At 45.6% G+C, this 14,028-nt stretch overlaps 1 protein-coding gene across 2 annotated transcripts in view; it reads left to right on the top strand.

Moving 5' to 3' along the window:
• Positions 1–570: 570 nt before the first annotated feature.
• TMEFF2 (transmembrane protein with EGF like and two follistatin like domains 2) overlaps positions 571–14,028 on the top strand; it is a 127,564-nt gene continuing 114,106 nt past the window's right edge. Inside the window, exons 1-4 of one of the 2 annotated variants that reach the window (XM_057419788.1) lie at positions 571–856; positions 2,191–2,300; positions 8,155–8,284; positions 10,867–10,893. In XM_057419788.1, the coding sequence (XP_057275771.1) occupies positions 682–856; positions 2,191–2,300; positions 8,155–8,284; positions 10,867–10,893 (442 nt within the window). In that variant the 5' untranslated portion in view covers positions 571–681. The remainder of the gene's footprint in view (positions 857–2,190; positions 2,301–8,154; positions 8,285–10,866; positions 10,894–14,028) is intronic. The other variant, XM_057419787.1, reaches the window with a different exon arrangement.

Genomic DNA, 14,028 nt, shown 5'->3' with positions numbered 1-14,028 from the left:
AGACGATGCGCGCTCATGTATGGGTAGGCAGGGAGGAAGGAGAGGGCAGCGGCGCGGCGCTGCCCGGTCCCCGCCCCGTCGGGGATGCCCATAGTCCCTCAGCCAGGGACTCGGCGCCGCGGTCGCCCCGGGCGTGGGGGTGGCGGGCTCCTGCTTGGTGGCCCGGTCCCATCTCTCCTGCCCCGGCCCCGTCTCTCCTGCCCCGCCCGCGGCAGCGCGGCCCGGCCCGGCCCCGGGCGCTGCTGCGGGGCGCATCAGCCCCGCCCGCCGGGCCCCGCATCCCGCTCGGCCAATGGGGGCGGCGCGGCGGCGGCACGTGACGCGGCGGGCCGGGACCTGCTGCTTCCCCCGCGCAGAGGGATGCGGGCGGCAGAGCGGGGCAGGCGGCCGCGGCTGCTGCTGCGCGGCGGCGGCCCCTCCGCGCCCTCCCCCCGCTCTCCGCCGCCCGGCCCCTATGGCAGCCGCTCCCCGCCCCGCCGCCGCCGCCCGCACCCCCGCGCCGCCCCGCCGGGCTCCGCCGCTCGCACCAGCGTCGCGCCCGCATTCAGCCGCCGCTCGCTGACCCGCTGCCGCCGCCGGCCGGGGCCCCGGGATGCCCAGCGGCCCCGCCGCCCGTCCCTGCCGCCCGCCGCGCCGCCCGGGGGGCACGCCGCCGCAGCCGGAGAGTTGAGTTAGGAAGTCATGGTGCCGTGGGAGCCCTCCCCGCCCCGGCAGTGCGGCGGCTGGACGCTCTGCGACTGCTGCTGCTGGCTGCTGCTGCCCGCCGTGCTGCTCGTCCTCGCCCGCCCCGACAAGCTGGCGGCCTTCCCTACCTCCTTAAGCGACTGCCAGACGCCCACCGGCTGGAACTGCTCCGGTAAGCACCGGAGCATCCCGCGTCCGGCCCCGCCGGGCGCTCAAAGTTGCGCGGGAGAGCCCAGGGGAGACAACTTCAGAGGGCGATGCCCGTCCCGCGGAATACATGAGAATGGGGAAGGCAGTAAGTGCGGGGCTCCGGGGCTCGCCGCAGCCCCCGGGCACCTGGCTGCATCCTGCTCCGCGGGGCCGGGCGCGACAGCCGCGCCCTCCGCCGGTGCGCATCGCAGCGGCTTCCCTGGCCAGCCGGAGCGCAACTCCGCGCTTAAACAGCGCAACTCTGTGTGTGACTGCGGAGCGGGGTGCCGGGAGACGGGCCGTGTGCGCGCATCCTGCAGGCGGCTGTTGCCTTGCGCACCGAATTGAGAGCAAATCGGGGTAGGGACGCCGCGACACCGGGAACCCGGTGCCTGCTCCTTAGAGTCCGGCTGACCTTTATAATGAGTTTCCTATGTAGGTCAGCAGCCGGCCCTTCTCCAGTACACAAAGTAGTTTTGACATGAGGCTGTAATAGCCTTTTGAGAGAAAGAACGTTATCTGAGGTAATGTGTGCATCGCACATAACGTGTTAGACTGGGGGGGAATTGCCACTGTAAGCTCTTCACTTCAAACATGTAGCGAGACGATTAAGAGTGCTCACATGTTTTCTGAAAAAAATCAATGGATTTGGATCTTAATGGGTTTGAAGTCTGATGTAGCTGTTTTGTTTAATACCTTGCATGCTGTTGGAGTGGGAAGTCAGCTAGCGAAATCTGAAATTCATGCTTGTATTCGTGAACTGAATCTTCAGTCAGATCTGTTGGTTTTTCCTGGAGAAAATGAAGGCAGAGAGCTCGATTCATTCAGTGGCTCGTGGGGAACCTGGCACTTCTCCCTGTTAACTTAGAGGTGATCAGACTTCATTGGGATCAGGCAGACCATCACAGAAAACAGCCTGTTTGTCTTTATTACTGGGGGCTTTGTTGCATCATGGGCTGGAGAAATTCCAGTTTGGACTTCTGTCCAACAGATTTGCGATTGGATTGGGATACATTGATATTTCCAAGCCAGAGCCATGAAATAGCATAACTACCGGATGGCTTTTGAGGAAATAGAGTCTGTGAAATAGAGAAAAAGTGTGTGAGGTAGCGAGGGGTAAGGACTAAGAGAAAGAGTAAGGGAGAAACAAGAGAAAAAGTGGAAAACTGGGGACAGGGAAGGACAAAAGAAAATCTGGACTCCATCATTTCATCAACAAGGTTATTGTGCTATGTGCATTAAAATGCAATCATCCCATATTGTTCCCCTTGCTAGACCAAAGCTGACATCTATTTTTTTTCCCTCTTTACATTTGAGGTTACGATGACAGAGAAAATGATCTCTTTCTCTGCGACACCAATACCTGTAAATTTGATGGGGAGTGTTTAAGGATTGGAGACAGTGTGACTTGTGTCTGTCAGTTCAAGGTAAGAAGATTGATATTTTGCTCCCTAATTCACTAATGAGAATACAAATCAAGGATCTCCCTTTATAACCTATCACTTGGCAATTTATTTCTCTACGTGCAGAGAAGTTAGAAGGAAAACCTGGCAGCATGTAAAAAAGCTGGCAGGAGAACCAACTGGTGTCAAGAAGACATAAGTTTCTCTGGGAAAATGCAGACGCTGTGGCTTTAAATGTTCCTCCGGGTCTGCAGTTTCAGGTTGTGCATTTCTGATTTTTCATCTCTGCCTTTTTAACAAGGATTTAGAGTCCTTACTAAATTCATTTCTGATACAGATCATGGCTTATTGTATTCAGAGTTCTGATCTAGTTAAAGAAATGGATCTGTAATGTGCTTATGCAATATTTTCAGGAAGGGCTGCATAGTGACAATGCTTCTGCCTGTTTATCTGCCTAGCTGATCAGATTAAGGAGCAATCCCTCTGTTCCAAAATCATCAACTTCCTTTAGGTTTTATCTAGTTTTAAGGGGGCCTATTACTGGGTAGGAGGGTATTTTTTCCTTCTATTCCTTCTCTCTTCCTCTTGCAGCTACATCTAAATCTCAGGCATTCTCGAAGTCAGACGATTTCATTATGAAGGATTCCATTTAATATGTTTTAGCCAACTCACAAAACAGCTGTGCTTTACATAATGACCTGAATAAAACCTGAACAAATTAAAGGAGTTTAAGCATGTACAAGCACGTGTTGTATGTGCGTTTATGCCCCTGTGGTTTCTTGCATTTTGATGTGGATTTGTAAAGTTGTGGAACTTGTAATGCTGATAGGAATGTTTACAATAGAGCGGGCCAAATAGTGCACAGTTCAAGACTGTGCACATCTGTAATGATTAAGTTATTACTGAGCTTTGGTAGATTATTCACTTCGAAGTATGACAAGTATTGTTTATCTTTCTGGAGCCAAATGTGTCTTTGGACCAAAAAAAACCCACCAAGTGATAAATTCTTTCATTTAAAACAGAGAAGGAATTTTCTATAATAAGAACAAGACAGTGGTTTGCTAAAGTGCTTTGTGTTTCCCATGTTGGGAGCAAATTCATATTGACTGTGGGTTTTTTAATTCCATTTCTAGTTTACATGTAATCAAAAATTCAATGTGAGAATGCTGTTTTGAGCATTTGCCTTGGCTCAGCACATGCAGTGATTTAAGAGTTAGTCTGTTTTCTCTTTCTAAGAAAAATCTGTAGTGAAGTGAAATGTCTATGACTTGTCCCACTGCCTGGTGGTGAGCTAGGACAGATGTTGTGCCATGAGCACTGGGAACTTAGGGCAGCCACAGAGTGCTTGGGTCTTGTGTTTGGTCCCAGTTTGGCGTTGACATTTGTCATAAAGCAATGAACTCATAACCTAGAAGGAACAAACTCGGATATTGCTATCAGCAGGGAAGAAAGCATTGGGAGCGCTGTTTTCCCAAGGCAGAATGCTGGTCCCTCGTGATTCAGGGTATTAAAAGAATGAGTTGAGCAACTGTGGGCCTGATCACAAATAAATGGGTTGAAATCAGTAGTGATCCTTGGTTTCAGTGGCATTTAGATCAGGCCTTGTAAGCATTCGGAGCTCTTTGTCTTGATTTGAGCCCCCTGCGGAGCCACAGGGCTGACTGTAACCTTGGAGGGCAAATTACCTGTGGCTGATCCTGTGCCAAGGGTGGTGCAGCCCTGGGGGCTTCTTTAGTCAAAGGCATCCGTTTGATACAGGCAGAGCTTGGGGGCATTTTAACTTCTCTTGTAACATCAGTGGACAATATGACAAGCCAAAAAGATACGCCACTAGAGTAGAAAATTAATTTCTGGTGTAGTGTCTGAGGCTGGCCAAGTAAGGCAGAGCCAGTCAGGTAATTTATGGCATGAATAAGGGTAAGGGGGTCCCCCATCAGAATTCAGGTCCCCCATTTCGGTTGCAGCTCTCTGGGGTGATAGTGAGCAAATCAATAGCGGACTCCTCATCACTATAATTACTTTTTATGTTTTCTCCACAATTTGCCAGGGGCTTTAACTGCAGTTTGAGATAATAGACAAGGACAGAAAGCTAATTTTGCCTCTATATACTGTTGAAAAGTCCTGGGCTGGCCAGCCTGTGTCTTGAGGGGCTGGGGGAGGCAGAAGTGGGGAGCAGGGCTGCGGCATTCTCAGTTTGGGTTTCTCCAAACCAGAATCACAGGTGCACCATGTCTGTTGAAGTGGAGGTAAAATGAATTTATTTTTATTTGAAAAGCTGAATATGATCAGAGTGCTCGGGAACACCTGAGTAAGGCTTCTGTCCCTGGAGAGACAGCAGGCATGTAGTGAGAAAGGATTTATATTGGTTGGCTCTCTTGTTGTACTCTACTGCAAAAAGATAACTCATTCACTGACTTCTCACAATGAGACATGTATTTTGTTGTAAAATACCATGCCCTGCTCTGATTTGTAAATGCAGACCCATGCTTGGGGCAAGCCCACATCTTAGTGCCATCAGGGAGGGAAGGCATGGAGCTGGTACTGGCTCCAGCAGTGGGGTTGAGAAAGGGAAAAACCACCACCCCTTCCCTCCCTGCAAAGGGCAAACTCAAAGGGTCCACCAGAAGATGCAGAGCTGTGCCAGCAGTCACACGGTTGTAGACATGACTTGCTAGGGTCTGTATCCCAGTCTGCCCAAAGCCATAGTTCTGGCAACCTGGATTCTCTTCCCTCTTAGATTTCATGAACATATCCAAAAATATGCTGCTGTATTTCCATCAGTCACGTATCTTTTCTCTTCAGTCACGAGGACTGTGAACATTGACTGGTTTTTATGTGAAGGAGGAGTCCTGTTTTCATGTTGAATCCCTCACATGCCTCAGTGTTTGTGGAGCTGGGACAGCACCTGGCCAATTTACAGCTTTATATTATCTTTCCAGAATATATTTTCATGTTACTTCATTCAAGCCGTAGGTGGCGTTTAGGAGTAGTTAATTCAAGAGAGTGGGACACTTTTAACAGTGATACCAGGACGAGAAGTTAAACAAGTTACCATTTTCTTCATAAAGCAAACCTTATGCTTTCAGTGCCCAGTGCAGACCACAATGCTTACAAAGCTGCTTTGTCCCTTGTGATAGTGGGCATTCAAGGCTTCTAATGCTGTGAAAGGCAGCCTTTGACTGATACTTGCCTGAATTGGATACATCCACTTCCCTGCTGTACAGCTGTATTATTAAAATGTGTATGTAATGAGAGAGAAGTGGGCAGCATGGCACTATGCTGCTGGGTTTAGTGGGAGTTTTGACATGGATTTCCTTGATCAGCCCTTGTGGGATAGAGAAGCATTCCCACATCTTGGGCTTGGGCTATTAAGCCCTAAACCAATGCCAAAAATGCATCAGTAGACTGAAGAAACTGACAATGTCTAATATTCTCCAGTACTAGTAAGAAGTATTTTATGGTGAAGAGCTGCGAGTACCAGATTCAGTGTGGTCAAGCACAAGAGTCTAGTTCTAGTGGATTAGGAATAATCCTGGTGACAAACATCACAACCTTCTCATCCGTGATTGTTTTATGGGTAACTTCCACTACAGTTTCCTGGTGGCTTTCAGAGCCATCCCAGCTCAAAGCCAAGACCGGATCCACCTGGAAGATCTAACTTCTTTTTGTTTCTTGTGGCTCCTGCCTCTTCCATCCCAATACTAGTTGTCCAAAGGCAGCAGTGGTGGGAAGCGTGAGCAACAGGTGAAGAAATACAGCTTTGACCAGCAGTTTGAGGAAGAAAAGGCTGTGTCACTTGTACTCATCATGGAAGTACCCTCTACCTCCACTGGCCAAAGCCAAGCTTGAATGTGGTGGGAGCCACAGGAGAGACAGGGAAACTTCTACGGGGAGAATAATTCCTGTCTGGAGCCAAGGTGTCTCTCAAAATGTGTTTTAAAATTGCCAGTCTTTGGAAGGAGTTCCCACCTGTCTCATAGCTGCTCTGTCACTTGTTTCTGTGGATCAGGATCGCACTCGTGATGCTGTATGCTGTTAATGTAGGGCCGCCTGGCCTTTCAGATTTGCAGCTGAGTCAGTGTAAAAGACCGTCTCTTGCTCTGGGCGAAACCAGCAGAGAGTTTGTCACTGTCTTTCTTCAGAACGGGATCCAACATTGTTTCTGAATGTATCAGAGCTTGTTGAGATACTTTGGGCCAAATTCTGCACAGATTGCTCTGGCAAAAAGTCCCATGGGTGACAAGCAGATAGGATGTCTAAAGCAAGCACAGTCTGATCCTTCATGCTTTAAAAATCTGCATGATTGTGTTAATTGTCCTGGTTAAATATTCCATATCAGCCTCCAGAAATTGCTGTTGAGCTTCTGGATGGAGTTGGCATTTTCTGCTCAGATTGAGGACATCATGGTGAAAATAGCATAGTAACACTTTTTAATCAACTGTTTAAAATCTTTGCATGGAGGAGCCCTTCGTTAGGAGTGGATTTCTACTGTTGTGGCTGCTGGTTCTTATTCCAAGGAAAGAGAGTGCTGGGGGTGGGCAGCAGTTTGGGAAGAAAATACAATGCATAAGGAAAATGTCGTTTGATTTGGCCCAATCAAAATGTCACTCTGACCAAGTATGAATAATTTCTTAGCAGCTGCTGCGTGTGGAGGCCTGCAATTAATGTAATCTATGCAGTTGTTTGTGTTAATCACTTCGGTAGTCATTCACTTTGAAGCCTATTTGATGTTATCCCTGGAACTTCAGTTCTGCATTTCACGTTGTGCTTGATGAACACACCTCAGACACTTTGTGGCATAATATAGCTAAAGACAAAGTATGATTTCTTTTAAATTTTTATTTGGATTTAAGCAGAGGTGAGCATTTGTAAATAATAATTGTGTTCATCCCATTTGTTATAATTAAACAATGAGGCATACCAGGAGTGTGGTAATCATGAGATAATCATATCCCTGGTATAATTACCATGTACAGGGTACATCCAAGTATTTCTAAGCCTCAGAGTGTGATTATCTTATGATAACTGCACCCAGTATGTTGCCAAATTTTCAGTGTAAAATGGAATTATTTGTATTAAAATGAACAAGAGAGGGCAAAGCTGTCTGCCATTGGTAGAGCGAACAAAGCGCAGGTAGTTTGCAGAGTTGGGCAGGAGTTTGAGCCAAAGGAGGGGTGAGTGGTGTGAGTAACTTCTGTCTTGGCTCGCTGCAGTGCTGCCACTCCTGCCTGCTGGCCACCGTGGGGAGAGCTTGGACCTTCCTGAAGCATCCCAGACATAGCTTGCCGAATCTCCCTGTGGAAAGAGGGATGGGTTTTGATCATAGGTGTCTCGGATAATTTCAGCCTGTCCAATCAGTTCTAATTATAGCGAAGTACTTAAATAGTTATACACACACAGGCGGACACAGTTTTGTGTATGCGGCAGCTGACTCTGTAGCGGTGGGGGGGTGTGCTGGAGGAGGGGAAAAGCAAGCCTCATCATTACAGTTTGTCTGTAGCCATCCAGTGGAGACACGTGAGCTGCCATTGCAGATGCAAGGAGCTGTGTGCCTTGCCTGTACTGCTTCCCAGGGGAATGCCCCCACCTCGTTCTGCAGGGAGAGACCTCTCAGGGTGGCAATTACTGGTCGTTTTGCCATTCAGATTATCTTTCCCATAACCTGTTCGTGTCTGGTTTACGGTCCTCTTCCTTTTGTCTTTTTAAAAATCCCCCTTCTCTCTTCCTCTTAGCTGTAAACGTAAAGAGGAGGGTCAGCATGTCCCTCTCTGTTTTCCCAAGGTATCAATACTGGAAGGGGGCAGAGGGGTAGCTAGATGGATGCTGAGCCACCCAGCTTGTGTGACTAATGCTGCTTCTCTCTGTCCGTTCCCATCAGTGTAACAATGACTATGTGCCCGTGTGTGGCTCCAATGGCGACACCTACCAGAATGAATGCTACTTGAAACAGGCTGCCTGCAAGCAGCAGAGTGAAATACTCCTGGTGTCTGAAGGATCATGTGCAACTGGTACGTATAACATGGTCCAAGCTGCCCGCTGACCTTGCCATGCCCCTGAGTAAAATAACCTGTGGGTAGCCAAAGCCATTTGGATCTCTGCTTTGAATTCATTACAGGTTAATTCTTTACAGTTGTAGGCATGAGAAATTGCTGCCATCCTTCCCTTTTAAGTTCGTATATGCTCACTGTCTATGATATTGATGCTGTTTTGAAGAGTGCAGTGCAGAAGTTGTTTGTTCTTAATATGTATCTTGTGCTCCTGATCATTCTGTGTGCTGCATACACTCCTCAGCTATTACGACAAGTAACTGGAAGCAGATTAAATGAGCAGATGTCTGATAAATGGGCATCTGGATTACCACAAACCTTTCTATAATCTGGAGAGATAGAACGGGAGCATTACTGCCTGCAATCCAGTTTCTTAGGTCTTTTCTTACGCATGTAGGACCAGAATCCCAGATGGTATCATTCAATAGACCACAGGTTAACGTGAGCCTAACCAGCTGAAGACTTGGCCCAAAACACACTTAATGAACAAGTCTATGCAACAGCTGGGATTTTTTCCTGGACTTGTTGGAAGAATTCATTAAAGAATGTGTGTGAAAACTGTCATTTGAGATATCTTGTCTTGCCTCTGAGCATCGTGAGGTATTTGTATCTCTGCTTTTTTGAAAGAGCTAGAAAGGTGAATGAGCAAAATCAGTCAGGAAAACTGAGTTGCTTATGTGCAGGGGTTCCTGATGTTTTTCTTTTGTACTCAGTATCTGTTAGAGGTGGGCAGTGAAGTTAACTTGAAAAGAGCAGGAGGAGTAAGTCTTTGTTCTTGAGAGAGTTCTTTAAACTTGAATAAGAATTTTTTTCCTGGCTGAGGATGGAGGAGACAATAAAAAGTGCATTAGACAAACTTTTTGCAGTGCCATAATTTTGTGTTTCATACACTTGAGAGAAAATCAACTTCTTTCCCTGGAAATGTTGTTTTCTGAAGCTGTTACCTGACAATTTTCAAGAGGAAAGAAAATAAACCACATGCTGCATTTTGATTTTTTTTTTGATTATTTTTTTTTTTGTCTATAAATTGGTATTAAACAGAGCTCAGGCTGACAAAACCTTTTGTAGCGTAGGATTTGTTCAACATAGTGAATTGTCTCAGCACAGCAACTCATCTTTTTTTGATTCAAACTTCTTGATTAAAGGGATAATGTAACATCTTTTCTTAACCTTGCTTGCCTACTGGCAATGGCCATGTTGGAAGCGTTCTCTCTGGAACATGGTGGATTTCAGAAACAGAGACCTGGGCTGCTGGGAAGTGTGGCAGCGAGCAGCCCTCCTGGCCATCACTGGCAGGGGTCTGGGCATCAAAGGGTAGGGGCATAAGGAGAGACGTGGGGTCCTTTTCCTCCAGAGAGCCAGGGAATATGATAATTCATTGTGGGAGGCAGGTGTCCATTTCTTTCTCTGTGCTGGGGAGACCTGGCACACCTGGTAAAACAGCACTTCCCAGAGCCATGAGGCTCTGTAATGTAATGAAGACCCCTTTCCTCTTTCTTCACCTCTCCTGTGAAGTATTGTTGTGTAAATCTACCACTTTAAGCTATTCTTGTGACAAGTTTATTTAAATAAGGGGTTTCCCCTCTTTTTTTTTTTTTTTTACTTTGAGCAATGATGGCATGTACAAGCCACTTCAGATCCACCACACCTTGCTGTCAGTAAATTGGATCTAACAATTCATAGAGTAATCTCAAAGCACCCTTTCCAAACTCTTTCTGTTAATCTTGATGCTGATAAATGGGTAACCCCTTCACTATGGGGGAGGATGGGTTGACAACCTCCCTCTTTTCCCTGCAAAAGAAACTCCTCTTAGGGGTTATTTTTGGTAACCCTACATGTGTGTGCACTCTGTGCTGTGCCTTGCTTAGAAAATTTCGTAATGAAGCTCCAGGGCTGGCAGTTTTGTGACGTTGCACTTTCTAAATCTGTGACTCTCGTCATTCTAGCCAACAAACCATCGAGCAGGGGAAAAAATAAAGCACTTAATTTTGAAACTCAGCAACAACCTCAAAAAAAAAAAAAGACATTTCAGTCATTTATCTAAATACTTTGAATAATAACAATTTCAGTGGTTTATTCCAACTAGATCTGATGAGATGTCACTGTTTTGGAAAGATAATGACATTAATTTCCAATTGGTCTGGCCTCAAACAGATAGGTTTAAAAATTCTCTTTGGTGAGGGCTTAGTAGTGGCCAAGTCAGGTAACTTTGCACAACTGTTGGCAGCAAAGGTTTATCAGTCTCAGTACAGCAAAATGAGGCAGAGGCTTATGAGGATGTTTCAGCACTCCAGGGCTTATGTTGTTTTAGTCTGATATAGAAACTTTACAGAAAAAGAGTTGAGACATGAGAAAGATGGCTTGAGTGAAACATGTTTAGATTAGATCTCTGTAGTTTACCCAGGGATGACATCAAATATAACCTACACTGTAACACACTTATACTGAATATAATACACTTATGCTGAATATACTTACGCTTTGCATGCTTACAGGACATACTGTAGCATGTGAATATGGATTTCTTTCTGTTCTTTTCTCAGATGCCGGCTCAGGATCTGGGGATGGAGGTAAGAGCTATCTTTTAGTATCTCTGTGCTTATGTGTACACACATTGTCTTTCACAACTTCAGATTTTAAGTGGATGTGCTTTGCACTTTGTTTCTTACACTGCATATTGTCTTTTGCTTAGCTTTTTCACTGAAATAAAGTGACGGTTTGCATTTTAGTCAAGCTGGAACCTAATAATGACGTGCTGTTTTCTAGGGAAATTCAGAAAGCTGTGTTACTTATAATAGGACTTCAAATTATTCATAGGTTATGCTAGGAGCTCTATCTCCATCTACTGTTACAGCTGCACTCATTTGATTTATGTTTAGGGTACTGTTTCTTTTGTTTTTAGAACATGAGACAAACCCTTGGTTCCTTCTCACTGGAGGGTTCAAGCCAAATATTTTGTGGTAACATAGAGCATTCTTTCAAAGATATAAGGACATGTCACAGGGAAAGAACAATGTGTTTTTCTATGAATAGCAGCAGCAAAAATGAAAGTGGAAATAGTCCAAACCCTTTATCGCTTACCTTGAAATGTAGGCAAACTTGCATTTGAGTTGGGGATTGTCTTTATTTCCTCAGTGCAGTCATTTATGGGTTTGCTTGTTTAACACTGGTCCCAGGGTTTGTGACTGATCCTTCATGGAAGTATAACTGCTGTAGTGCCCTGCTTTGGGGCAGGGAATGTAACTTTTGGGAGATACTAACATGGAGGGGGCTGGTGGGTCAGGGCTAGTTTGTGTGGCTATGGAAAGTTGTCCTTAGCAGTTAGACTTATTTCTGCCCAAGCCTCCTGAACAAGATCTAGGAGCCCCATGGCAGGGGAAGGGGCAAGATCAGCATCAGGCTGACATGCTGCTGGTCTCCTCTGGCTGGGGCAGCCATCAGGAGCTGAGCCAGATTTTGGCATAAGACACAGACAGCAGGTCTGGGCTCTTACCCAGTTTTATGGCTGGCGCTGGCTGAAATCAGGTTATTCAAATACAGTCTCATTATTTGGCAAAATATCACCTAGTCCTCGTGTAGTTTTGGTAGCCAGTATATTAGAGAGTGCAATGTGTGGGTAAAGTATTATTTTTACCTGTGAAATAGTCAACAACATGAGCGTGAGGCAGTAGCAGAGGACTTAACTTTCTAATATTGGACTTGTGCTGCTTTCTGGACATTGGGACACTTGAATGTGTTTTAAGTTTGTCTCTCCCCCAAAATCACAACCTAAAATGCTGCTATTAATTTTCAGGAGGTTTGTCCAGCTATTCCTATTTTACTCTAATGTCCTTCAAATTGTCTTTTTAAACTGTTACACCAAAGAAGTTTCTTATTTAGTGCTTAATGGAAATCTACAATTTAATTTATATTTATGATATACTTTTCACACATATAGTCAATCAGCTTTCAAACATAGTTGTGCAAAATTCATTATGTGTGTACTAAGGAAAACAGATAAAATTTAGTTTGTTTTATAACTGGGAAAGTGGGAAAACAAACTTGGCCACTTTCTAAAACTAATTAATTCCATTCCTTTTAGGTAAAAGTACAGGAATTTAAAAGCATGATTTCCAAACAGTTTCATTTTAAAAGCTACGGTTGACAAAAGGTGAGCATGACAGGGCCTTGGGGACTGACTGGGCAGATAGTAAGGAAGCAGATTTGTGAAGGCAACAGAACCAAGTTGGTGCATGTGTTTAAAGGTCTACAAAGCTGCCTTGTATTATTCAAGATTTAGTAGGCAGCTATGGCTCTTCTTAAAGTACAAAAGTATATTTATGTGCCCTAAGAAGCTAAATCCAATGAAGTAAATGCTGTCACTACATCACTCTTTACTAGACACAGTCTTGTTGTAAAAGCTGTAATAAATTTTGGATGTCATCACATTTGGATGTCTTGTAAAATCCACTCCAACAATCATGAGTGGGATGTTTTTCTGCGAGAAGCCTGAGGTCTTGGGCAATCTTGTGTGTGTTTGCTGGTTTTACGTAAGTTTTCCTTTCTTAGGCTTCTTCAGTTTTGGTTAACAAACTGCTAACCAATGCAGCATCTCTTTCGGTGGACCATGAGAACCCTCCCAGCTGGCCATACCTCTGCCTGAATCAGCAGAATGGGGCTGTGATAAATGCTGTAGGTGTCAGAAGTGCTACATACATCTGCAGTGAGGGACCAGAGGTATATCGGACAGTGGGAATCCTTAGGAACAGCCATTATATTGTTGATCTGACCCATTTCTTGTTGCTGTCAGAGTGCCAGCAGGATGCGGGGTAGCACAACACTTTGGCATTCCTATGTGCTCTGTGGTGCATCTATGTGTTGTGTTTTTCAGAGCTGGCAGACTTTCTGGCAAGGTTAAGGTTTGTGCAACTGTGATGGTCTGTCTATGGGAGGTTCCTTGCAGCCCTTGGGGACCGCTGTGGGCAATGGGCAGGCTGAGCAATGCCTCCTGGGCATGGATTAGGAGACTCTGGTTAAAAAGACAAAGAGTGGATGGACTTCTTGAAAGCACCTGTAAGGGCTGATCTTCCGGTCTCAGTTGCTGAGGAGTGTCCTCAGCAGCAGGAATCTCTGCCTCTCAGCACTTACAAGTCCAAAAGGATGAGGATGTTGATTCTTGCTGGAGCCCCTCCATGTTATTCTCATGGGTTCCCTTAGTGGTGCTGTGTATCACTCACAAGCTGTGAGAAAAGGGAAGCTACCTCTTCAGCAGAATTGCATCTTGTGGCTGGATTTCTTTGGTCTGGAAGGTACACATCTAATAGGAAATAAACTGTGAACTAGTAAAGAACATTGTCTTTTTCCAGCTCTTGGAACATGGCAAATTTCTTGCTTTGAGGTGTTTTCCCCCATGACTAACACCTCTTCAGCTCTCAGTACTGCTTCTCTCTCAGTGGACCTCTTGTCTCATGGAACTGTAATTGGTTAAGGGTTCAGAAATGATTGGGCAGGGGTTGGTGCAATGGAGAGATGTACACAAGCACACCATGTGGTCGCGCAAGCCTTTTTTTCTCAGGAAACTGGACAGTGCAGGAGCAGGGAACAATAAAGCCAGAGGCTGTGTTTTCCCTGTCACACTTCCCTTCTGCATGTTTCTATCTCGGTTTGCAGAGAAATCTTCTCAATTTATTATTTAGGATTTAGGGTTTTCTGCTTTCCTGTCAGGG

The sequence above is a fragment of the Pezoporus wallicus genome, unplaced genomic scaffold (genome assembly GCF_028554395.1).
Source record: "Pezoporus wallicus isolate ANWC-B61680 ecotype Strahan unplaced genomic scaffold, APGP_CSIRO_Pwel_v1 contig_4710, whole genome shotgun sequence".
In the NCBI taxonomy this organism is placed as follows: Eukaryota; Metazoa; Chordata; class Aves; order Psittaciformes; family Psittacidae; genus Pezoporus; species Pezoporus wallicus.
Note: the sequence above shows the minus strand (reverse complement) of the source record. Positions and strands in the feature narration are given on the sequence as shown.